Raw genomic sequence first — 26,518 nt, forward strand, 5'->3', positions numbered from 1 at the left:
TCATATCATTTTTATTCTTAAGAGCCAGAAACTGGAAACAACCTAGATGTCCCTCAGCTGAAGAATGGCTAAAGAAAATGTGGTATTCAATACACAGTGTTGTATTGTATTGTATCATGAAACTTGCAGGCAAATTGTTTGTCTATGGCTGGAACTAGAAAGAAATCATCCTAAGTGTGGTAAACCAGACCCAGAAAGACAAATATGTTATGTAGCCAAATACAAGTGGATGTTAGCTGAAAAGTAAATGATAGCCATGCTACAGTTCATAGACCCAGAGAAGGTAAGTAACAAGGAAAAGTTAGGGAGTTATGTATGAATGAATCTTCCTGGGAAGGGGAAACAGAATAGATGTCGTAAGTGGAGAATGGTGAGGGAATGGGAACGAAATCAGGTGTGTGTGTGTGTGGGAAGGAAGATGGAGAGCGAGAATAAGGGGGCAGACAACTGGAATTTGGGGCCATCTCGGGAATGAGCTAGAAATCCAATGCAATGGAAACATCCCAGAATTTAAGACGGTCACCCTAGCCAAGATCCTAAGCAACAGGGTATGCGGAGCCTTAACTGGCCATCTCCTGTAACCATGTAAGATGTCTTGTGGTGGGATTAGGACACCAACCCAGCCACATCACCTTCTTTCTACAATTTGTCCAGCCTACAAGATGTTCTGGGGTAAAAGTTACATGGAATTTGTGGGAGTAGCCAACCAATGACTGGTCCAACTTGAGACTCACACTAGGAGAGGAAGTTCACACCTGACACTGCCTGAAGGGCTAGGATCCAGAGGCTGGACAGCCCAGAAACCTAGGGTAGAACCAAGCACAGCTGGCAAAAAAAAAAAAAAAAGAAAAGAAAAGTCAGTGAAATGACTGCTATACTAGGATTGGTGCCTAGCTGATTTATCATTGGAAAGCTTCATCTAGCAACTGATGGAAATAGATGGAGAGACCCACCACCAAACATTATGTGATGCTCAGGGCATCCTGGGTAAGAGGGGGAGATGAAGGATTGTAGGAGCCACAGGGGTCAAGGACAATACAAGAAAACCCGTAGAATCAACTAACTTGGGCTCACAGAGGCTCACAGAGACTGAACCAAAAACCAGGGAGCATGCATGAGAGTGACCTAGGCCCTCTCTCTCTATATTATAACTGTGTAGTTTGGTCTTCCTGTGGGACACCTAACTGTGGGAGCAGGGGCTGTCTCTGACACTCTTTGTCACCTTTTGAGACCCAATAGGTGAAATAAATGCATATTACAAAGTAAAAATCATAAAAACATAATTCCAATTTTAATACAGGTGATAAAAATAAAATTACTATGTTCTCTTAAAACATTTTCAAAATATCAATACACTACTGTATTAAAATCTCATGTGTTTTAGCATAACATGGATTCTTTAAATTCTAAATAGACAGACAACAATATGAGAAAACATGCTACATTAAGGAAATTGATTTGGAATATGGCAAAAACTTTAGGTGTTTTGCATGTATTTAATGCCTGAGAAAATACAATATTCTCTCTCTCTCTCTCTCTCTATATATATATATATATATATAATATATGTATAATAATATATATATGTATTGCAACTAACCCTTGAAGCTTCAGTGTTCCAAAATAATGTTGAGTTCTTTTGAAGAACAAGTTCATATTTTGTACTTTTGAATTTGTATTCTCCAACCTTGATAAAAGCAATTTCTCCAGCATTATCCATTTGCCAATTGAGGATGTCATAATATCCGCTTTCCATATCTCCATTGGCATCAAGTTCCATTTGTCTTCCATCATGGGTAGTAAATTTCATTTGCTTAAAGTAAAACAATAGCTAACAAGGAAGAGGGAGAAAAGTGAAAAAGAAAGAATTTGTAAGCATTTAATTACTTAGAAAATAAAGATTTATAAAGAAAATAGATTTGGTTCTGTGCTTCAGTTCCCCTGTGTGCCCCACATCCCAATTCCCAGGCCTGTTCCATTTCCCGGGACCCGCCTCAACCTGTGGCTCCTGAGACCAGTGTGGAGCAGCGGGTGAGACCCTTCCCTCTCCATTGGCCTGCCACATCCCAACAGCAACAGTGGTGAGGTCTGCCCAGGGCCTTCTGTGCCCTACTTCCCTGGTGTGCCCCACACCCCAGTTCCCAGGCCTTTGCTGTTTCCCAGGGCCCACCCTGATTTGTGTCCCCACAGACCAGCAGAGCTCAGAGAGCAGCAAGAAAACTAGAGGAATGCAGCCTATGACGAGTTCCATGTACAACCCCAGAGACCTACCATGATCAGAGACCACCAGGTCTGCTAATACCAGAGTCAACCAAATGGCTAGAGGTCAGTGCAAGAACACCACCAACAAAACCCGGGGTCGTAGGCTATCAAAACCCAGCTATCCTACCACAGCAAGCCCTGAGGATACTACCACACCCGCAACACAAGAAAATCTTGTTAAGTCTGAGTTTATGAAAATGTTAGAGGCCTTAAAAGAAGAAAATAAATCCCTCAAAGAAATGCAGAAAACAAGCAAACAGGTGAAAGAATTGAATAAATCCCTTAAAGAAACACGGGAAAATACAACCAAAGGGGAAGGAAATGAATAAAACTGTCTAAGATCTAAAAATGGCAATAAAAGCAAAAAAGAAACTATAATCCTGGAAATGGAAAACCTAGAGAAGAAAACAGGAACTACAGACAAAAGTATCACCAAGAGAATACAAGAGATGGAAGAGAGAATCTCAGGTGTAGAATAAAGATATGATAGAAGAAATTGATATATCAGTCAAACAAAATGTTAAATCTAAAAAGTTCCTGACACAAAACATCCAAGAAATCTGGAACAATATGAAAAGACCAAGCCTAAGAATAATAGAAATAGAAGAAGACTTTAATCTCCGAGACCCAGAAAATATTTTAACAAATTATAGAAGAAATCTCCTCCAACCTAAAGAAATAAATGCCTATAAGTATGAAAGAAGCTTACAGAACACCAAATAGATTAGACCAGAAAAGAAAATCCTCCTGTTACATAATAATCAAAACATTAAATGTACAGAAAAAAAAGAAAGAATATTAAAAGCTGCAAGGGAAAAAGGCCTAGTCACATATCAGGGCAGAACTATCAGAATTACACCTGACTTCTCACCAATATCTAAAAGCAAGAAGAGCTTGGGCAGATATCTTATACAAACACTAAGAGAACACAGATATCGGCGCAGAATACTATACCCAGCAAAACTTTTAACCACCATAGGTGGATAAAACAAGATATTTCACGACAAAAACAAATTTAAACAATACCTATCCACAAACCCAGCCCTACAGAAGATACTGGAGGGAAAATTCCAAACCTAGGAGGTTAATAACACCCAGGAAAACACAGGAAATAGGTAACCCCACAATAGCAAAAGAAAGAAGGCACACACACATGTGTGCATGTGTGTCCCCCTCCCCACTGTCTCTCTCAAATATTGATTTGATAGCAATATCAAAATAACAGGAATTAACAATCACTGGTCATTAATCTCTCTCAACATCAATGGCCTCAACTCCCTAATAAAAAGACACAGGCTAACAGAATGGATGTGTAAACAGGACTCATCATTCTGTTACATATAAGAAACACACCTGTCCCTCAACTGAGGAATGGATACAGAAATTGTGGTACATTTACACAATGGAATACTACAGTTAAAATACTAGCAATTAAAACCAAGGAAATCATGAAATCTGCAGGCAAATGGTGGGAAGTAGAAAAGATCATACTGAGTGAGGTATCCCAAAAGCAGAAAGACACACATGGTATATACTCACTTATAAGTGGATATTAGACATATAATAAAGGATAAACATACTAAAAGTCTGTACATCTGAAGAAGCTAAGCAAAAAAAGAAGACCCTGTGTAAGATGCTCAGTCCTTACTCAGAAAGGCAAATGGGATAGACATTGGAAGAGAGAGAAAACAGGGAACAGGAGCCTACCATAGAGGGCCTCTGAAAGTCTCTAACTAGCAAGCTATAAAAGCAGATGCGGAGACTCATAGCCAATTTTTTTTCAGATATTTTAAAAGGCATGATATAATTTTTTTAAATGTTCCTCTCAAGAAATCTTTAAAAAATATGGTTACTGTGATAATTTCTAAAAATTCAGATAATTGAAATCAACATGTTCTAAGGCTACTCAAATTACCTTTTACATAGCACAATAACAATTTCATCCTGTGAAAATGTTGTAAAAATCGATGTGTGCTATTATAAAAGCTGTACCTAGAAAGATACATAAAAAGGATATAGGAGGTAGGAAATAGAGCAGATCACTTAAAATTAATTGCATGGTTTAACATAACTATCTTTTCCTAAGCTGTTTTTTAACTAAAGAAGCATATTCTACCTGATTTCCATGTGCACATTATCGTAAGTTTCATTACTGTGTCCTTAGTAATGGAGTTCCATTGTCCAGATTTAAACATTAATATCTGTCTTAAAACATATATGATTAAGAGCTTGCATATTTTTGTCCTGCTTCATTACTGATTTTTAAAATTCATTCATTTAAATACATATAGTATCATACATAAAAGTATATACTACATGACTCTATTAATCATATAGATCTGAGCTATTTAAATAGATAGGTTAAGACAATTGCATATGCTTTCTATTGGGAATAGTTTTCCAAAGCAGATAAAACTGGTTTTAGAAGCTGTCTATATTTCTTGGCAATTTCCACAAACTTGAAGTTACCCACCGTCTCTTTTCCAACACTATATTTTATTTTTGCTTATTTTAAAACTTAATAAAAAGAGAATTGTAGATATTTACTCTTTTCTGACTTTTACGTATTTTTGAAGGATTCATTCAATATGAAGTATCATTTTTAGATTTTAAATGATTGATACAGTGTCTTTCTCTGCGGCATTTTCTGGTCCCATACTTAAGGTCCTCTTCATCTGCTTACTGAGTACTGGCATCACAGATGTTTGCTACCCAGGCTAGTGTGTACTGTCATTTTATTCCCTGTCATTGAATGTTATTACATAAAGCGGCAACATGTTATTTGTCAATTTATTCTCAATGTGCTGAATATTTGCGAATAAACTATCCTATAATATAGAAGTGAAAAAAAAAAGAAACACACCTTGGCAACAATGATAGACATATTTCAGAATAAAGGGCAGGAAATTAAAGAGCAGGCCAATCAGTTCATGTCAGAGATAGTGCCTGTTCCTATTACAATGGAACCCACTTGGATACTGAACTGCCATGGGCTACATCTGTGCAGGGGTCTTAGGTTATCTCCATGCATGGTCCTTGGTTGGAGTATCGGTCTCAGGAAAGACCCCTGTGCTCAGATTTTTGGTTCTGTTGCTCTCCTTGTGGAGTTCCTGTCCTCTCCAGATATTACTGTTTCCCACTTCTTTCCTAAAATTCCCTGCACTCTGCCCAAAGGTTGGCCATCAGTCTCAGCATCTGCATTGATAGTCTGCAGGACAGAGCCTTTCAGAGGTCCTCTGTGTCAGGCTCCTGACTTGTTCCCTCTCTTCTCCTTCTTCTGATGTCCATCCTCTTTGCCTTTCTGGTTAGGGATTGAGCATTTTAGCAAGAATCCTCTCCCTCTTGATTAGTTTAATTACCCCCCCCCCCCCGGAGGAAGGAGCAGCATTACCAGGCCACAGAAGAAGACAATGCAGCCACTCCTGATGACCTAATTGACTAGGATCAGAAGGAAGGAAGGAAAAGAAGACCTCCCCTATCAGTGGACTTGGGGAAGGGTATGCATGCAGAGGGTGGAGGAAGGGAGGGATTGGGACAGGAGGAGGGAGGGAACCACAGGGGGGTTACAAAGTGAATAAAGTGTAATTAATAAAGAATTAAAAAAAAGGGACCGGAAAAAGGTTATCCAAACAAATGGACAGAAGAAGCAAGCTGGAGTAGATATTCTAATATCTAATAAAATAGACTTTCAACCAAAATTAATCAAAAGAGATGAAGAAGGGCACCTTATATTCATCAAAGGAAAAATTGATCAAGACACCATCTTAATTCTGAATATGTAAGTCCCAAATGCAAGGGCACCCACATTTGTAAAAGAAACATTACTAAAGCTTAAATCACACATCAAACCCTACACATTAATAGTAGGAGATTTCAACACACTGCTCTTAGCAATGGACAAATGGTCGAGACAGAAACTAAACAGAGAAATAATGAAACTCACTGACCTTATGAGTCAATTGGGTCTAACAGATAACTACAGAACATTCCATCAAACACAAAAAAATATACCTTCTTCTCAACACCTCATGGAACTTCTCTAAAATTGACTACAAACTCAAACACAAAGCAAGCCTCAACAGATACAAGACAATTGAAATAACACCTTGTATTCTACCAAACTACCATGGAAGTGGTGGGGAAAGGTGTTAGGACCTGGAGGGGACAAGAACCTCACAAGAAGACCAACAGAGACAACTACCTCAGACCCATGGAGCTTTACAGAGACTGAGGCATAAACTAAGAAGCATGCATGGTCTGAACCTAGGCCCCCTGCACGTATGTGGCCAATGGGCAGCTTGGTGTTCACTCACCCCCTGACGAGTGGAGATGGGGGCTATTTCTACAAGGACTCTATTGCCTGCTTTTGGATCACTTCCTCCTGGCAGGACTGCCTGCCTGGCCTCAGGGGGTGAGGATATGCTCAGTCCTGATGTGCTGGGAATGGTTGATATGGGGCAGAGGGGGAGAGGGCTCCTAATTTCTGGGGGGAAAGGGAGAGAGAAAGAAAAAGGAGAGGGAGAGGGGGATGGGAGAGAGGAGGGAGGTGGCACTCTTGGGATGTAAAGTAAATAAATTTAAGTAAAAAAAGAAATTTACAAAGGAAGTAGATTTGAGCTGATATGTAAGGATTCTTTTCTTTTTTTTGTTTTTTTGTTTTGCTATCCCCGTTTTTAGTGCCAACTCTGATATCCTCTAGCAATTCAAACACAAAAAGTGACAGGTTAAATTGAGATGTTCTGTGTGTGTAATATGCATACTGGGTTATAAAAATATAAAGGGAATGGAAACTATTTCATTAATAATTTTACATTATTATTTTACTATCATGACAACACATTAAATTATAATAACATAGTAAACAGTATTTTAGACATACTGGGTTAAATAATTTGCTTAATTTAGTTTTACCTATTTTGGGTAATTTAATTTAATTTACTTATTTTTGGTAAATTTGGCCACTGGACAATCTTAATTTACATTTGATGCATATTAAAATTGTATGTTTTTATTAGACTAGCATAAGCTAAGGCTTAGCAGTATAATATCTCCATATCAAGAATCAGGAGAATAATTAGAATATTTTTCATTCCCTTTGCCCCACTTTCCCTGTTTAAGGATACAAAGGTCCACAACTATTTCCTTCTTTTGAAAATCATATGGTCTAGTGGAGAGACTAGACAATCAGGCACTAAAAGTTAAATTCAGGGACAAGACAAGGCTGCCCGCTCTCTCCATATCTCTTCAACATAGTGCTGGAAGTCCTTGCTAGAGCAATAAGACAGTTGAAGGAGATCAAGGGGATACAAATTGGAAAGGAAGAAGTCAAATTATCACTATTTGCAGATGATATGATAGTATACATGAGTGACCCCAAAAACTCTACCAGGGAACTCCTACAGCTGATAAACACCTTCAGCAAAGTGGCCAGATACAAAATTAACTCAAAAAAAAAAAAAATCAGTAGCCCTCCTGTATACAAAAGACAAAAGGGCTGAGAAAGAAATTAGGGAAACAACACCTTTCATAATAGCCACAAATGACATCAGGTACCTCAGAGTAACCCTAACCAAGGAAGTCAAAGACTTGTATGAAAAAAATTTCAAATCTCTGAAGAAAGAATTAGAAGAAGATATGAGAAGATGGAAAGATCTCTCATGCTCATGGCTTGGCAGGATTAACATAGTAAAAATGGCCATCTTACCAAAAGCAATCTACAGATTCAATGCAATTCCCATCAAATTACCAACCCAATTCTTTACAGACCTAGAAAGAAAAATTCTCAACTTTGTATGGAATAACAAGAAACCCAAAATTGCTAAAACAATCCTCTATAATAAAAGATCTTCTGGAGATATCTCCATCCCTGATCTTAAGTTGTACTATAGAGCAACAGTTTTAAAAACTGCATGGTACTGGCATAGAAACAGAATGGTGGATCAATGGAACCGAAAGAGGACCCAGAAATAAACCCACACACTTATGGACACCTGATCTTTGACAAAGGTGCCAACACCATACAATGGAAAAAAGATAGCATCTTCAACAAATGGTGCTGGTCCAACTGGATGTCTACATGTAAAAAAATAAAAATAGATCCATACTTATCACCCTGCATAAAACTGAAGTCCAAGTGGATCAAAGACCTTAACATAGCACAGTCTCCCCAAGCATGGTTGGCTACCATAAAAAGCTAAAATGTTACGCTCAGGATGCGAGGCTAAGCACTGCACTCAGGGTCAGCCGCTTTGGACCCAGAGAAGAGCATGTCTGATTGCATGCGGGTTGATGCCCCAGGTCCCGCCTCTGAGAAAAAGGTATTGGATGGGTCTGATGCTCTTTGGGTGGATGACACCTAAATGAACATCAGTACAAAGTCCCAATTTATTTCTAATATCAGAGATCAGACCTCTACTCTTGCCTGATGCGTCTAAAACAAAAAGGGGGAACTGTAGAGAGCTGCGTAATGCCGTGCCTTAAAGATGGAGCTGGTTTCCGCCTTCCACCTTCCCGATGGTGAGTGCTCTCTGTCACAAACAACTCAATATTTGGCTAAGGCTGAGGATCTGGCTTGCTTCCGTGTATGTGGACCTATCTGCATTGCCCACAAGGCATGCTGGGGTTGGCTACCCAGAGGCTATTTTAAGCTGTGGGCTGGCTTTCCCCAGGGTCAGAAGATTGTTCAAGGTTCCTGAATAAACTGCATTGAGAAGAACAAAAAAAAAAAAAAAAAAATCAGAAAGAAGGAGAGGAGGACCTCCCCTATCAGTGGACTTGGGGAGAGGCATGCATGCAGAAAGGGGGGGAGGGTGGGACCGGGAGGGGAGGAGGGAGAGGCCTATGGGAGGATACAAAAGGAATAAAGTGTAATTAATAAAAATTAAATAAAAAATTTAAAAAAACCAGACACATTAATTCGGCTAGAAAAAAAGTGGGGAATACCCTAGAACTCATTGGTACAGGAGAAAACTTCCTGAACAGAACACCAACAGCACCAACAGCACAGGCTCTAAGAGTAACAATCAATAAATGGGACCTCATGAAACTGAAAAGCTTCTGCAAAGCAAAGGACACCATCACCAAAACAAAGTGACTGCCTACAGATTGGGAAAGAATCTTCACCAACCTTTTATCTGACAGAGGACTCATATCCAGTATATATAAAGAACTAAAGAAGCTGAAAAGCAGCAAACCAAGTAATCTACTTAAAAAATGGGGAACAGAGCTAAACAGAGAATTCTCTGTAGAGGAATATCGAATGGCAGAGAAGCACTTAAAGAAATGCTCAACCTCATTAGCCATTAGGGAAATGCAAATCAAAACAACCCTGAGATTTCACCTTACACCCATGAGAATGGCCAAGATCAAAAACTCAAGTGACAACACATGCTGGAGAGGTTGTAGAGAAAGGGGAACCCTTCTCCACTGCTGGTGGGAATGTAAACTTGTACAACCACTCTGGAAATCAATCTGGTGCTTTCTCAGACAACTAGGAATAGTGCTTCCCCAAGATCCAGCCATATCACTCCTAGGCATATATCCAAAAGAGGCTCAAGTACACAAAAAGGACATTTGCTCAACCATGATTGTAGCAGCTTTATTTGTAATAGCCAGAAGCTGGAAACAACCCAGATGCCCCTCAACTGAAGAATGGATGCAGAAATTGTGGTACATCTATACAATGGAATATTACTCAGCAATGAAAAATAAGGAAATCATGAAATTTGCAGGTAAATGATGGGACCTTGGAAAGATCATCCTGAGTGAGTTGTCCCAGAAGCAAAAAGACACACATGGTATATACTCACTCATATAGACATACAACATAGAACAAACCCACTAAAATCTGTGCATCTAAAGAAACTAAGCAAGAGAGAGGACCCTAACTAAACGCTCAATCCCCATCCTGAAAGGCTAAGAGGATGGACATCAGAAGAAGAAAACAGGAAACAACCTAGGAACCTGCTACAGAGGGCTTCTGAAAGCCAGAAGAAAACAGGAAACAAACTAGGAACCTACCACAAAGGGCCTCTGAAAGCCTCTGTCCTGCAGACTATCAAAACAGATGCTGACCTGATGGCCAACTGTTGGGCAGAGTGAATGGAATTTTATGTAAGAAGTGGGAAATAGTAAGAGCTGGAGAGGACAGGATCTCCACAAGGAGAGCAACAGAACAAGAAAATTTGAACACAGGGAACTTCCCAGAGCCTCATACTCCAACCAAGGACTATTGATGGAGATAAACTAGAACTCCTGCACAGATGTAGCCCATGGCAGTTCATTGTCCAAGTGGGTTACATAGTAATGGGAAGAGGGACTGCCTCTGACATAATCTGATTGGCCTGCTCTTTGATCACCTCCCCCTGAGGGGGGAGCAGCCTTACCAGGCCACAGTAGAGGACAATGCAGCCAGTTTTGATGAGAACTGATAGACTAAGATCAGAAAGGAGAGGAGAACCTCCCCTATCAGTGGACTTGGGGAGTGGCATGCATGCAGAAAGGGGAGGGAAGGTGGGATTGGGAGGGGAGGAGGGAGGGGCTTATGAGGGGATACAAAATGAATAAAGTGTAATTAATAAAAAATTAAAAAAAGTTAAATTCAGTAGAGTTTATGTTGCTGCTGTGTCACAGTTGATGCTCTTTAAGTAGAAAGGTAAACAACTCAAATTAGCTTCTGACCAGATTCCCTAGGTGACTGACTGACAGAGTAAGCAAGGAAGGCTGAGAATCCTTCCAAACCAAATATGTTAAAGTGCAAAGAAGACCCAGACAAGTCAAGCTTCAAGGGAGACTCTTGAGACCAGTCCATCTGCTGGGAAGAAAGAAGCCAGCTGAGTTGACTGGAAGTTGTTTAGACCAACTTGGATAGGATGCTCCTCTGAGCTGTGCAGGGTGCTTCAGGTGCCCAGTTTTTGTAGCTGTCATCCAGGCTGAGGTGGGTCTTGGTGATGCATCTTTCTGTGAGTCATTTCTGCTCCTGTAAGTAACCCCTCATTCATATTCCTTTAAGTAACCCCAACAAAATTCATTGGTTCACTAAGTTGGACTTTGGTGGCATCTGAACTTTGGTCTGTGTGGGCTCCCTCTCTGGGGCAAGTGGATGTCTGTGCTGTGTCTTCCCATTAAATGTTTTGTCACATAACAGTTGCTCTTGTAGAAAGAATGTTGAAAGGGCACAGGGGAGGTAATGGCTGATTGACCTAGGACATTGGAAATCCTTCGTTTCTCAGAAAGAGTCCACTTTAGCTGGGCTATAAAAGATTATCAGGAAATTGCCTTAAGAATATGCCTTTGCATTCTAAGCCTCTATAGTACAGAAAAGGACATGACAAGAGTTCATGTTAAGCCTATAAGATCAAAGATAGATGTTGACAAGAATCCTATGAGAAAATAACCTTTCTCTAACTCACTCCTCACCTTATTAACTTTAGGTTGGTAAGAGCATGCTTTCTTTAGCATAAAGGTAGTCCATCACACAACACAGAACCTTGACCTTCATCTGCACTACATGCTGCACTTGGATTTCTCAACCAAAGGACCTACTGTGGTTGTCAGCCTTCCGCAGACCAATAAGGCTGCAGAAAATGGTGGGAAAAGCCTATATGATGGTGTCTGGAGACCTGAAGTCTTTTGGTTCTTTTAAATATTATGACCATAAGCAAGGCACACATATAGCAAGCATTATTTGCCTGGTTTGTGAAGAGAAGATATTATTCTTCCTAATCTTTGTCATAGGAATTAAGGCTATATACCTGAAAGAATGTGCTAAGTGAATAGACTAAGAAAGTGGTTTAGTCATCCTTCATGCCTGGGGCTAATTTTTGTCATCTGGCCTCTTATTTCTCTTTTGTCTCTTTTTCTGACCATTCTTTTCAATTCCAATGAAATATATGTCAGAAATCATGAAAATTTTGCTTTCGTTGCCAAATCCATGAAATGTTCCTTTTTCCTCCTCCTTAACAAAGGAGTCAAAGTAAATAGCCAAAGACTTCCACACTCAGACCCTACCCTAGATCAGCCTTCCCACAGCTTCACTTGCTTGTCATTTTTGGATGGTAGGACACAGTTCTCTATCATCATATATTTCTCAAGAATTTAGAAATGCCAGGTGGGTATTGGGCATGAATCTAATCCCAGAGACTGATACAAGGTACAAAGAATAATCTTCAATCAGAAAAAGGAGAAGAAAAAGGAGCAGGAAAAGAAAAATAAGGAGAAAATAAGGCAGAAGAATTTTGAAATGTACAAGTAAATAACATAATTTGAAAGGTTTTCTAACCATGATTATCGGTAGGATAAGCTTTAAAGATAGGTAAAGACTGTGTGTGATTTTGGTTTCTGTTAAACATACTGTACTCTTACTAGGCTTTTCTGTTTATATATTATTCTCTAATGTAGATTTTCTTTTAACTTTTTGACATATGGTGCTATATGGAAAACAACCCTTGGTATGGACAGCTACTAACTTTCATCATGGCACTATGGGGTCTCGAGACCATCTGTAATGCCTGTTTCTCCTGCAATAATTGTTTCTTTGAGCAAATTTAAATTTAGCATTTCAATGTTCAGATAAGCTATAGGATCATTTTTCAGTACTCAAGAGTATTTATCATGACAAAGTGCTCAAAGGACTTCTAGTAAAAAAAATATCCTTGACACCTAAAATATAATTGAGTCTATCATTGTGTATTTGTCACAGCTTTCTGAGTACCAGTGAACATATCTCTTGTTTTACTTTTGTTCTGTTGCTGTGACAAATGACATAAACAAAATCAATTTGGGGGAAGAAAGAATTTTTGGTTGATATTTCCAGCTCACAATCTGTAGTTGATGGAAATCAGGTTAAGAACATAAAGGCAGAAGCACAAAGGAATGATGCTGATTGCCTTGATCTCTGGCAGATGATGAGATGTCTTTCTTATAATGTCTAGTTCCACCTGCCCGGTGATGGTGCCATTCAAAGTGGACTGAGCCCTCCCACATCAAATGCCAATCAAAACAAGCTCATAGAGACGTAAGGCAATCTGATCAAGGGAGTTCTTCAATTGATGTTCCCCCTTCCCAGGTGATTCCAGGTTGGGTCAGAGTGTTAATAAAACTCTACTCGGCATCCTTAGCATTTGGTTCCTGCTTTGTTTCTAACCTCCATGTCAGTAACCGGACACAGCACACTCTAACCAAATAGCTGACTTTAAAGCAGGGGCAGAGAAGAGAGCCTATTCAAAGTGACTTCCAACAGTCAAGTTTGTGAGTATCTACAAGCAAAATAAATATATTATGAATTAATGCACATAAAGAATTTTTCCTCAAGTCTATCTTGATATTCAGAATTTGTAGAGGAAAAAGTAGAAGTCCAGATAACATATAGATAGAATGAGAAAATGGCAAAAGATCAGTTTTCAAGCAGATAGGGAATAGGTATTTAGGGCAAAAATAATTTTAAATGGATAGAAAAGTTGGTGGGGGAAAAGTATGATGAAAAGCAAGACACTTTTATAGCTGGAAAATATTGCCCAGCAAGATAACTACTATTGTTATTTTGATATTTGGGAGAGGGCTTTACTGTGTATCTCTAGTGGGCCTGGAACTCACAATGTAGCTGGAGTTAGCATTGAACCCACAGCAATGGTGTCTCAGTTAGGGTAGAAGGCATGAGTGACGACCACAAGATAATTATTAATTCCGTAGAAACACAGTATTTTGTGGTAAGAAAAGTGATGGCTACACTTAACAGCAATAATGAGATATAATTATATCACTTGACCTCTGGTATGCAGCACTTAAAAAGGACAAAATTGGGGCTGTAGAAATTGCTCAGATATTTGTAGCACTCCTTGATCTTGTAGATAACAAGATTTGATTCCCGGGATCAACATCGCAGCTCAAAATTGCCTTTAATTCCAGTTCCACGGGATCCAGTGCCCTTTTCTGACCTTCATTGGTACCAGGCATGCATGTGGTACACATGCATTCATGCAGACAAAACATTTATCTGCAGAAAATAAAATAAATCTAAAAGCAGACACAAAACCATCTCTGTTATTTTTCCAAATAATGTATATTTTCAGCCTAATCATGATAAAAAATTAGACAAACCTAAATTGACAGTCAGTCTAAAAACACCTGACCACCATTGATTAAAAGTATTAAGGATAAGGGGCTGGAGGAATGGATTGGTGGCTAAGAGCACTTGTCGCTCTTGCAGAAGACCCAGCTTTGATTCCAAGACCCACATGGTGTTTCCTAACCATCTATAACTCTAGTTTTAAGGGAGCTGAGCCTCTCTTCTCTTCCCTGTAGGTATAGTCATGCCAGATAAATGACATAAATGCATAACAGGCAAACATTAAGTAAAATAAAATAAAATAAAATAAAATAAAATAAAATAAAGCTTTAAAACAAAGTATACAGAATAAGAAAAATGCTAAAAAACAATGGTCACAGATTGGATGGTGAGGGGGTGGTATCACAGATTGATGGGTGCCAACTGGGGGACTAAGAACAGTCAGCACTCAAAGCAGAGTGGACTAGTTTGGAAATAAAAGGTGAGTGGAAATACAAGGGTCCCAGACACTGTGGCCTGTTAAATTGACAGAGTTACAGGGGACTAAAGTGGTAATGATCAGGCAAGGAAGAAGCAACACATCGGAGAAGCTAAGTGGACATCCTGCAGGGCCTACAGGGCCGGAGCTGGGATGCTCAAGTTCTATTTCCAGTGAGAGGGAGGCAAGGACAGATATAAGCAGGGAATCTTGGGTGAGGCCTCGCTTGGCATGTCTGCTCAGGCTACCAGGTACCAACATGAATTGTTTGACAGGAGATGAAGCACACGGACTGTCGATATAATCCTGCCAGATAACCCTATAGTATTTAGACCTGATGTCCACGCTTTTGTGTGGCTCCTATACTGTACGGAGATGTAATCTTCTAGTCTTTCCTTCAAGATAGATAAGACCAATGGTTAAGATAAAAATGCTGGAGTGTAAGGAAAATTGTATGTAATATTCAGGAGTCATCCTAAACTTGAGGGACATACCTGTCTTTCTATAACATTAACATGATGTTTTGGAACCCAAGTAGTTATCTTAGATTACAAGATCTATATTGCATACAGGGAACAAATAAAATGAAGAAACCAGAGTCACTAACATGTTCTACTCCTAGATACCTTTAAATTTCATTTCTGAGAAGAAAAGCACCTATTTTTTTTAAAAGGCATTAATTAGTTTGTAGCTCAGGTGTTTTTTTTTTTTAATTATTGACAACAAACCTAATAATTTGGTGTATAAAATCATATGGAAGCAAATCAGCAGTTTTAATGGTATGAACTTGGCAGCAAAAACTTGATTTTATCTCATGCTATATTATATGGTGAAGTAACTTACCTCCCTGGCCTCGAAGTCAGGTATATGTGAACATTCTCTCTCTTTCCTTTCTGCTACCGGTATGTCACATCTGCTCAGACGATCCAGGGCGTAAGCCATAGCGTACACAGCTTGTCTGACATTGTTCGTGATTCTTAGCTGAGACACATCCAGATAGGTATTTTTCAGATCTTCCAGCTTCTCCTCTCCAGTACAGAGCTGATCAGACATGTCATACAATCTGTCTTCTTTACCAGTCATATTCACTCTGTGGTCCACATTATAAGGCACGCTGCTATTGGGCCAGGTACAGTTAAAAGCAGTTTGCCAGAATTCAATGGTAAGGACATTATTCAATTCCTTGCTAGGGTGCACATCATAAAGAAATTCTTTTAACCCTGGTATATCACTTCTTGGTACTGCAAATCCAATAGTTCCACCAAAATATGGAAAGTACTCTGGCTTTGCGATGAGAGTAGAGGTAATCCAGGCTTCACTGGCTATCCATGTCCTGTCAGTTATGTTATGATGAACCATTTCCAGCACAAAAGGGCTGAGGTCAATGTCAGAAGTATAAAGCACAATGACTTTGGCAGTGGAACTCTTGATTGTCTTAACAACACGGTACATTTTCACGTTGTCGTAGACTTTGGGAATGGTTTCAGTGAAAGCAACACAGAGGTTGGAACTCTCCATTTTTTCCCTAAAGGATTTTACTCCATATTTTCCATAATCATCATCAGCTGCAATAGCACCTACCCAGACCCAACCAAAGTGTTGGATAAGATTCACCATGGCCTCGGACTGGATCTTGTCACTGGGTATTGTGCGCAAAAAAGATGGAAACTGGAATTTGTCACTAAGAATTGAGCAGGAAGAAAAATAGCCCACCTAAAATTGAAAATATTTATAGTCATTAGGAAGTCAGAGCCAAACCTTAAGTGGCAGCTTCAGAATACTGAGACGGAGTGAGCTAAACAGTTCTCCCTTTGCCCTCACATCCTTCTGTAGACAATGGCTTCCTACTGGTGCTTCTACTAGGTGGGTGGGGGTGGGGACTATTCCAGCAACACTATGGTTGTTCTATCAAAACAAAGCTGTTAGGGTTGTCAACTGTTCAGATGAAGACACTCAAAGCACTCATTTTCATTGGTGAGACCGTAAACACTGTCAGGAAGGTCATTTCCACTCTCCTTTATCCTCCTGGACAGTGGTGATTCCCTGAGTCGGGATGTCTGGACTCAGCTTTAGCATCTCAAGTGCAGACATGATGGACTGAGTCTCAGTCTTCTCAGTAACATGAGTTTGTTTCCTGTGTGCTCTCCTGCGCTCACCTCTGCTCCCTTACTTCCCTTCTGTTCTTCCTTTTCTCTTTCAGTTTCCTCCTGTCAGGACTCAGGAGTATACAGGTCCTAAAACTTGGCTTAAGAGAGATGATAGAATGTACTACTCCAACCAGAAGTCTAAACACTATTTTCCAACGAGGTTACCAGAAACTCTCTTTTTAATGTACACAGCCAGATAAATGACCAGCATGCTTCCCTCAGTTGGATAGGAGTCTATGTTTGTCTTCAGCATTTAGGAAGACTTAAGCTTTGAGGTCAAGTGAGCACATATTCCTGACAATCATTAATTTATCTTTGCTGTAGTATACCCTCCATGTTGCTGAGTGTACCCCAAAACATGTTACCTTCTCCCCTATCCAGCCTCATGTATGAAGGCATCACCTCTTTTGATCTTCTGTAACTCCTAAGCTCCATTTGATTCCATCATGAACACTGCATCATTCCTGTGCTCACTTTTCCTTCTGTCCTTCTTTACTGTTTTTACTCCACTGGCTAATGTTTGTATTTTTCCTTTCTAACCACACAAACAGCAGATTTGTAGGCGGTATTATGCAGGGATGAAAATCATTAAGAAAGAATGACTTGAAATTTCTGAGGTTATGTAAATTATTTATAATATAAGATCTTGTTACTTGGCCTTCCTGAGTCTTTGTTTTCTCCACAAGAAAAATAACACAACAATAACATAGATTTTTAGGTTTTCTGATATTAAAGGATCAAACCAAGATTTATTTTATACTTTCTCCCCAGATTTACTAAAGGCTTGAGAAATATATCTAGAAATTTCTAAGCTTTGCTTGAGTTTATTAGAGTTTAGTGGAAAATAGAGCTCATAGCGGCTGCAGTTTGGATGAGCTACATGGAGCCCACTCCTAAAATATATGCCAAGTTCCACTTTTTCTTGTATTCTGTTCCACAGTACTTTCCTATCCTTCCCACACTCTCATTCTGAAACTCTCTAAGTTAAATATTATGTTAGGCTGAGATTGTGAATCATTAATGCAGCATTTGTCTACCATGAAACAGTCCCTGGATTTTATCCCTAGTATCAAAAGAAAAAAGAAAAGAAAAGCAAGCAAGAAAGAAAAGGAAAGGAAAAGAAAAAAGAAGGAAGAAAAGAAGGGAGAAAGAACTGATGGATGGAAGGAGGGAAGGAATGGTGAGTGAAATACTCCTGTTACTTCAATATCACCAATGAGCTTGCTTATCATTCATATTAATACATTCTGACACCTTAAGGACACCTCCATTGAAATATCTCTAGAATTTTTTCATAATAATTCATGTTTTGCAATTACTTATTCTTGTATTGACATGCCACCTTCTCTGAGTTTAAAATAACCTGTTAAATTAGCTAATGTGAAATTCCCTGGCTCATTTTAATATGTCAGTGAGATGATTTTGTTCATGGCTGACAAGCAGTAACAGAGACCCAAACAAAATCCTGTGCCTTATTCCAGCCACCAATCAACCACCAGGAATTCATGGATGACCTCTCTTGTGCTCTACACAGTGCACGAAGCTCAGTGACTAGCAAGATATTAATATCCATGTCACTGTGTCACAACTCAGTCAGTACAAGCAGGATGCTCCAGGAGGCAGAACAATCTCAAGTCACCTCTAAACAGGCTGTAGGGGTTTGGTTGACCAGAGTAATTTGGGAGTACCCCTGCCCCATTCTATGTTGTCTCTGTATCTTAGCTCAGCCTCTTTGGACCTCACTGTTATTTGCAATAATTTCTGCACGCTGTTCCTATCCTCGCTCTCTATTTTTTTTTTTTTGAGACAGGCTTTCTGTGTGTATCAGCTCTCACTGTCTTGAAACTCCCTTCTTAGACTCCAACTTACAGAGATCCACCTGCCTCTTCGTCCCACATTGTGGGGTTAAAGACATGGTGCCACCCGACCTGGCACAGCATTTGTATTTCTAAGTACATAGAACACGATTCCAAGATACCTGACAGAGGTAATACAACCCCATAATTCTTGAAGAAGCAACTGACAAGGATGATCCCCCTGCTCCAATAATTCCTACTAGATATTTTCCAGTGCTGTTTCTAAATTGGGGCTTGTATTCCTCCTGTCCTGTAAGAAACGTCAAGCTGGTCTCCATTGATTTGGCGATGGAGAAACAGGTGTCAAAGATCTGATAGCCCATAGTGTGGTTGGGCAGAATGTCCTTCCTCTCGTTGATCTCCTTGATGGTGTGGATCATGGTTTTCATCCAGCGGAAACCACGGAAGTTAAACCTGGAAAGGAAAAGCTTTTGTGAGGCACTGGCCACTGGGGGTTTGGGGATAGAGGCTGCTTAAGAAGTGCCTTCAGTTAAGCAGTGGTTACAGCTTTTTGCTGAAGCCGCAGCCGGTACCAGTGTCTGCATGTATCTTTTTTTTGTTTGTTTGTTTGTTTTTATGAATCACATTCACAATCATAAAAAATTCAAATATGAGTCACATTCAATCTTTTTAGTGACCTTTACACTTTTTGTCGTATATATCTCTTATATGCTACAGTATTTTCAAATTTCTGGTTATTTCCTTTCAAAAATTGTTCTTCTAGTCACAATTTTCTTCAGCAAACACACCTAACAATCCCTTAGAATATGCTGACCATTTCATTGGAGGTCCGTAGGGACATGATTCTTCTCTCCTTCTTGGCTCTTTTCCTGAATATTAGTAATAATGATAAAAATAATTTGAACACATCAAATACTTATGACAGCAGCTATTAAAATCAGCATGTAAATTTCCATATACTATCTTCCAATTACAGCATGCATCTTACTATTGAGAGATGTTTAGTTGAAGTTATCTTCTTGCTATTCTCATGTAAAAACATAAATGTGAGACTACTATTGTTTATTCTACATCTGTTAAAAGTGAAATACTTCTTTTATAATAGCCCATCATCATATTGTTTGCAAGGCCTTCTACATGAAATAACACTTAAAAACTCCTCTTCTCTTCCTCTTTTTCACCTGAATTCTAATCATACTTCAAGAAAACAGTACAAAACATTTAAGTACCTGTTTTCTTGTTATACTCTGTAGCTAGCTGTACTACTTAACTTTATATCTTCAGCTTAGCAAATTATTTTAAATTCAAGACCTAAAAGTAAATATCTCTAGTCACCATTTGGATTTTTCCTTTCTGTCTGTATGCATGCTCCTTCTGATGTATGTGGGGAAGAGATGTCAATGTCAGGTGTCGTCTTCATTCACTCTCCAATTTACTGTCTGAGACAGGTTGTCTTACTGAACTTGGATCTTTGCTTGGCTAGCCCAGCTGTCCATCAAACTTTAGTGAACTTCCTGTCTTTTTCTATTGAGCACTGAGATTGCAAAATGCCACCATAACAAACATTTTTGTGTGGGTCTTGGGCCTCTAACTCAGGACCTCATTCTTGCAAGCAAGGATTTTACCTAGTGAGTCCTCTCCTCAGATCAGCCTATTTAATTTGTGTTTGGTTTAGTTTTGCTTTAAATTGACTGTGCAGCTGCCATGTTCCTCTGGCGTTGTATACTATAAATATGCAGTAATCAAGAGCCTGTTTTCAATTTCTTTACCCAGGAAATGTTAATCTATGTAAGAAAAAAAACGTAATCATGCAAAGTGATTTTTAAAAAGTGATGGGAATAGATGTATGAGCAATGAAACTCAAAGAGCATGCACCCTAGATAAACTCACAGCTACACCAGGGCTTGAAGGATGTTAGAGAGATGGGGAGAGGGCTGCAGACAGACATCTGGAGAGAAGTAACTACAATTAGAGAAAGTTAATACACCTAGAAAATCATTGGAAAAGTTTAGTATTTTTGGAAGACAGAGTGGAGGCGGTAACACAAAGAAAATTAAAAGACAGAAGAGACCAGAACACAAAAGATTTTACCATCCTGTTACTTAGTTTTCAAGATGAGAATGGTGACATTATTACTTCATAAAAAAATAAGTAAAGTAGTATCTTTTAAAAGTAAGATAGTTTCTACTGTGTAAATGTACCATAATTTCTGTATCCATTACTCAACTGAGAGACATCTGTGTTGTTTCCATATTCTGGCTATTACAAATAAAGCTGCTATGAACATGGTTGAGCAAATGTCCTTGTTGTATACTTGAACATCTTTTGGGTATATGCCTAGGAGTGGTATAGCTGAATCTTGAGGTAGCACTATTCTTAATTGTCTGAGAAAACGCCAGATTCATTTCCAAAGTGTTGTACAAGTTTATATTCCCACCATCAATGGAGGAGTGTTCCCCTTTCTCCGCATCCTCTCCAGCATGTGTTGTCACTTGAGTTATTCATCTTAGCCATTTTGATGGGTGTAAGGTGAAATCTCAGAGTCGTTTTGATTTGCATTTCCCTGATAGCTAAGGATGTTGAGCATTTCTCTGCCATTCAAAATTCTCTGTACTCCATTTTTTTTTAATACAGAAATTGTGGTACATTTACACAATAGAATACTACTTAGCAATTAAAAACAAGGAAATCCCAAATTTGCATGCAAATAGTGAGAACTAGATAACATCATTCTGAGTGAGGTATCCCAGAAGCAGAAAGACACACATGTTGTATACTCACTTATAAGTAGATATTAGACATATAATATAGGATCATCATACTAAATTCTGTATACCTAAAGGAAGCTAATCAAGGAGAAGGCCCCCGTGTAAGATGATCAATCCTCATTCAGAAAGCCAAACAGGATAGACTTTGAAAAATGGGGAAAACAGGAAACAGGACAAGAGCCTTCCACAGAGGGACTCTGAAAGACTCTCAAAGCAGAGGCTGAGACTCATAGCAAAACTTTGGGCAGAATGCAGGGAATCTTATGAAAGAAGAGGGAGCTAGAAAGACATGGAGGAGGCAGGAGCTCCACAAGGAGAGGAAAAAAAATCTGGGCACAAGGATCTTTTCTGAGACTGATACTCCAACCAAGGACCATGCAACCTTGCATGGTCTAGATAACCTAGAATCTCCGCACAGACGTAGCCCATGGCAGCTCAGTGTCCAAGTGGGTTCCCTAGTAAGGGGAACAGGGACTGTCTCTGGCATGAATGCAGTGGCTGGCTCTTTGCTCCCCCCCCCCCCCGCCACCGGAGTGGGGATCAGCCTTACCAGGCCACAGAGGAAGACAATGCAGCTAGTCCTGATGAGACCTGATAGGCTAGGGTCAGATGGAAGGGAAGGAGGACCTTCCCTAACAGTGGACTGAGGGAGTGGCATGAGTTGAGAAGAGGGAGGGAGGGCTGGATTAGGAGGGGATGACGAAGGGGGCTATAGTTGGGATACAAAGTGAATAAACTATAATTAATAAAAAATAAAAATAAAAGTAAGAGAATTTTATTTAGAGTGGAAATAGGATAGCAGATGTGGTTGAAGAGAGGAAACAGGGTTACAGAAGGAGCACAGAGAGAAATGAGGGTGTTGATCAGACTGGGGAGAGGGGGTGGGAGAGCAGAGGACTTGCAAAGAGAAGAGAAAACCTGGGAGAGGGTATCTCTATGACAAGCTGGAGACCTATGACAGATTAGGCTTCTGGGAGACTATGAGGATGAGTCTATCTAAGACTCTTAGCATCAAGGATGGCAGAGACTGAAGAGACCACCTCTAACTAGATAGCACTCCTAGAGGAGGGAGGGTAACACCAACCCATCCACAAAACCTTCGACCCAAATTCTACCCTGACTACAAGCTGTGCAGGGATAAATACAGAGCAGAGATTGTGGGAATGTCCAATCAATGCCTGGCCCAACCTAAGACCCACCCCCATGGGAGACAGACAACCCCTGACATTATTAACAATACTCTGCTATGCTTGCAGATAGGGGCCCAACATATATGTGCTCCGATAGGCTCCACCCAACAGGGCACAGAAACAGATACTGAGACTCACAGCCAAACATTGGGCTGAGAGCCATTCTTGTGGAAGAATGGGAGAAGAATAGAAGTACCCAAAGGGGGAAAGGAGTGCCACATGAAGATTAACAGAGCCAAATTAAACAGGTCCCAGAGACCCCAGTGGAGATTGAAGCAACAACCAAGGACCACGCATAGACTAGACCTAGACCCCTACACAAACATAGACTATTGGTAGTGTGGCCAACATGTTGGTCCTCTAGAAAGGGGAGAGGGGGCCACCGGCCTGGTGAAGATGTACGAAGTCCTGATGGGACTTGATGTGCTAGTGTGAGCTGGTAGGGGGGAAGTTCCCTTTGTCTGAGGAGCAGGGGAGAGAGGATACAGAGAAGTGGAAGGAAGGATGAGAATGAGAGGAGAAGAGGGAGGGCCTATGATTGGGATGTGAAGTGAATAAATAAATAAATAAATAAATAAATAAATAAAAGAATTTCATTTCAAGAGATAGAAGAAAAACACCTGATTTGAGTGACTCTATGTTTAAATTAGACAAATGAATTGTCCTTCCCAAAGGAAAAGAGTTATTTGCCCCAAACTGGTTGACAATACAGTCAAACTGGACTAATCTATGTCCAGTGGTGGATTGGCATGTGGGTGGGAACATTTTCTATTATTAACAAACCTCAACTAGAGAAATGACACAGCAGTGTGACCAGAAGAGTCAGTGAAATGGGCAGTAGGCAACTTACTATGATTAAAACTGCAGAGCTGGGCCCTTTAAAGGTTAACAAGGAAAACATCTCAATGCAAATAGGTGAGGTTTGGGGTGAATTTTCTCCTTTCATTGATTTCTATTATGATTACCACAGTACTATCACATACTATGTATCATTTTTCTCAAGTTTTTTTTTTTGTAAGTTTAACCTTTGTGTGCTTTAACCAAAGCAAGAAATAAATCACTCTCCTCTTTGTAGCATTTCATTGTAATATTATCAAACTACTGTAAGATCTTCCTCTTTTCTAAAACTTAAGCTATGGCCACCTGAAACTAGCATCTTGCTAAAGTTGTTGATTTCAGAATGAAATTTCCAAGCCATTTGCTGTTAAAGTTAATGATGACAAGATGAAATTAACAGTAGATTAGGTCCACCCTCACTTCTGAACACCACATAAGTGAGTCTGGTCCAGGGACTTGCACACTGGGAGAATCCATGTCATATGGAGAAAGGGTAAATGTTTAGAGAACAATGGGCCTGGGAGCAAACAGAGGAACTGGATTCTTAATGGTGAAAACTGATTATATACAACAAATTTTAAGGAAATATTTTTTAAAACAGTATAACTCTGATCATAATTATGATTAAGCAGATCACTAAATACCCCTAATGAAGAAATTAGTTTTCTAAGTGGATATTTTTACTTCTCATATTGTTTACATCATAAGACATGCAAAATCATATCTAAGTGGCAAAGAATTTATATTGAAAAATAAGAAAACCTAGGTAACACCTACTTGTAATGAAAACACTCATAAGGAAGAATCAGAAGAAAATTTAACAAGTTCAAGGCTGGGCTAGTCTACATTGTAATTTACTGGACAGCCAGGGATAAGTGTGATACCTATCTCTGTAAGCCAAAAAGCACGCGCGCGCACGTGTGTGTGTGTGTGTGTGTGTTGTCTTTTTCATCTAAACTTTTGGGTAAAATAATCTTTAGAAGTTCTGGCAAAGACTGGAGACTAAATTAGGTAATTTGACTTAAGAAAGATTAATGTGGTGCATTGTGATAAAGAAGTAGCTGTGATTAAGTGCTGCTATGATAACTAAGTAATACCTCACTTCTTGTGCTCTTTGCTTCCCTCTGACAGTGGAAACCAATTAGAGGGACAGAGAAAGTAGTAATTAGGGACTCATCACAAACATTTCACTTTGTCAACAACAGTACTGAAGATTACTCTTCCATTAACAACTCGATTACGGAGCATGAAATAGTATAAAAGAAAGGAGTTGTGACTGATATAAATGTAATGATGTAAGAAACTGCAAAAATATTTAAATATGCATCTACAGCTGTAACGACCACACAGCATCACAGAAGAGCCTGGTCCAATATAAATAGTGCCTGTGCTGCCCTTGTACTATTTAAAGCCTTAAATTTATTTTTAAAAAGATCTAAAAAGAGATATAAAAAAGTAAAAAAAAAAAAAGGCTGATTTTGTGATAGGAATGCAATTGTTGTAAGTGATTGTTTAGTTTTCTTTTAATTTCTGGCATTCTTTTCATATCTAAACTTCTCTTTCTTTTTCTCTCCTCCGAGTGTGTGTGTGTGTTTGTGTGTGAGTGATACATATATTCCCAGATATCTGTTCTATCCTAATTTTGTTTTTCTCATGATAGATTACTCTATCTGAGTATTAAGAATTATGTTTCTTGCTATGATATTTTAGAGGAGACAGCAGTAGGGACAGAAGTTTTCCTGCATGTCAGCATTATGTAATGAAAATTGCCTCAGAAACAAAGCAGAGTTCCTACACTGCACACTTGAACTTGAGGTTGTAACAATTAACAGTAAAGCTGCAGTCACGCAGCCCAGCATCTGTGCTTTTCAAACCTCAGTGTTCACCGAGGTGTTCAGAAAGGTCTTCTGAAGGTGTAGATTCTATTCAGCAGATGTAGTATTTGACCCCTGATTCTATATGTCTAACAAGCTTTTAGATGCTGCTGCTGCTACTGCTGCTACTGCTGCTGTCGGTGGTGGTCCACAGATAACCCTCTGTGGAGCAAACAGACAAAATCTCTCTCCTTATAAACTGAGATAAAGTCAGATAAAGCCAGAATCAGAACACTCCAACTGGAATACAGGCCCCATGCAGACCCCTCTTCTCCAGCCACCCAAAATATTGTGGAAAAAAAATTTAACAACAGCTTACCCCTCACACATGGCTGATACTGATGCCTCATCAGAGTCATTTGTTGGGATGGTCCTAGAGTGAATAGGAAATAATCCTCCAATAACAAAGGAATGGTTTTCGGCTTCTACATATCCACTCAAATTAAACTTGCGCATCAACCTGCATGTCTCATTATGCGGTGCATCAGCATATATTTCCTCATTTTGAGTATGTAATCCAACCCATAAAAGCACAGTTAACCCCAGAACCAAGCACTTCTTTCTGTTATCCATTGTAATATGGCGAGTTCGAGGGTAATGGAAGTGTTGAAATCTCATCCGTTTGAAGAAAGCACCTTGATGGAGTGTTAGTGTGTGTATGTGCCTCAAACCAGTGACCTGCTTGCTGCTCCCACTACATAATTTCATGTTGCAGACAGAGATCTCACAATCACTCGCAAGTTATGGATCTGGAGTAGGAGCTGAGCAATCCTCTGAGAGGAGACAGCTGAAGATCCTGTATGCTTTGCAACAATAAATAACGACAGTCATAGGTGTCAGTTCCAACGTTATTTTAATGTGTAGAACCTGTTCCCTCTGGTTTAGCATTGTCAGCTTCTTCAAGTCTCATGGCAGCCAATTCCATGGTCTTCCAAGGATGAGGAAAGGCATCCTGCTTCATCACAAAGTATCAAAAGTGGCGACAGAAGACCATACTTTCTCTTCCAGGTGCAGAAACGACAGAATGGAAAATTGAAAGACGTGGAATTAGAAGATTTCATGTTAAATCTGTGTTCTGCCA

The 26,518-nt window shown here is 39.5% G+C and overlaps 1 protein-coding gene across 2 annotated transcripts in view; it reads right to left on the reverse strand.

Annotated features, from left to right (window-relative positions):
- LOC110566505 (vomeronasal type-2 receptor 1-like) overlaps nt 1-26,010 on the reverse strand; it is a 42,550-nt gene extending 16,540 nt beyond the window's left edge. Inside the window, exons 1-5 of one of the 2 annotated variants that reach the window (XM_060376942.1) lie at nt 25,757-26,010; nt 18,930-19,221; nt 15,644-16,517; nt 15,176-15,189; nt 1,601-1,831 (exon numbers count right to left, since the gene is read on the reverse strand). In XM_060376942.1, the coding sequence (XP_060232925.1) occupies nt 1,601-1,831; nt 15,176-15,189; nt 15,644-16,517; nt 18,930-19,221; nt 25,757-26,010 (1,665 nt within the window). The remainder of the gene's footprint in view (nt 1-1,600; nt 1,832-15,175; nt 15,190-15,643; nt 16,518-18,929; nt 19,222-25,756) is intronic. The other variant, XM_060376941.1, reaches the window with a different exon arrangement.
- Between the last annotated feature and the right edge of the window lie 508 nt (nt 26,011-26,518).

This window comes from Meriones unguiculatus, chromosome 2, assembly GCF_030254825.1.
Source record: "Meriones unguiculatus strain TT.TT164.6M chromosome 2, Bangor_MerUng_6.1, whole genome shotgun sequence".
Taxonomy (NCBI): Eukaryota; Metazoa; Chordata; class Mammalia; order Rodentia; family Muridae; genus Meriones; species Meriones unguiculatus.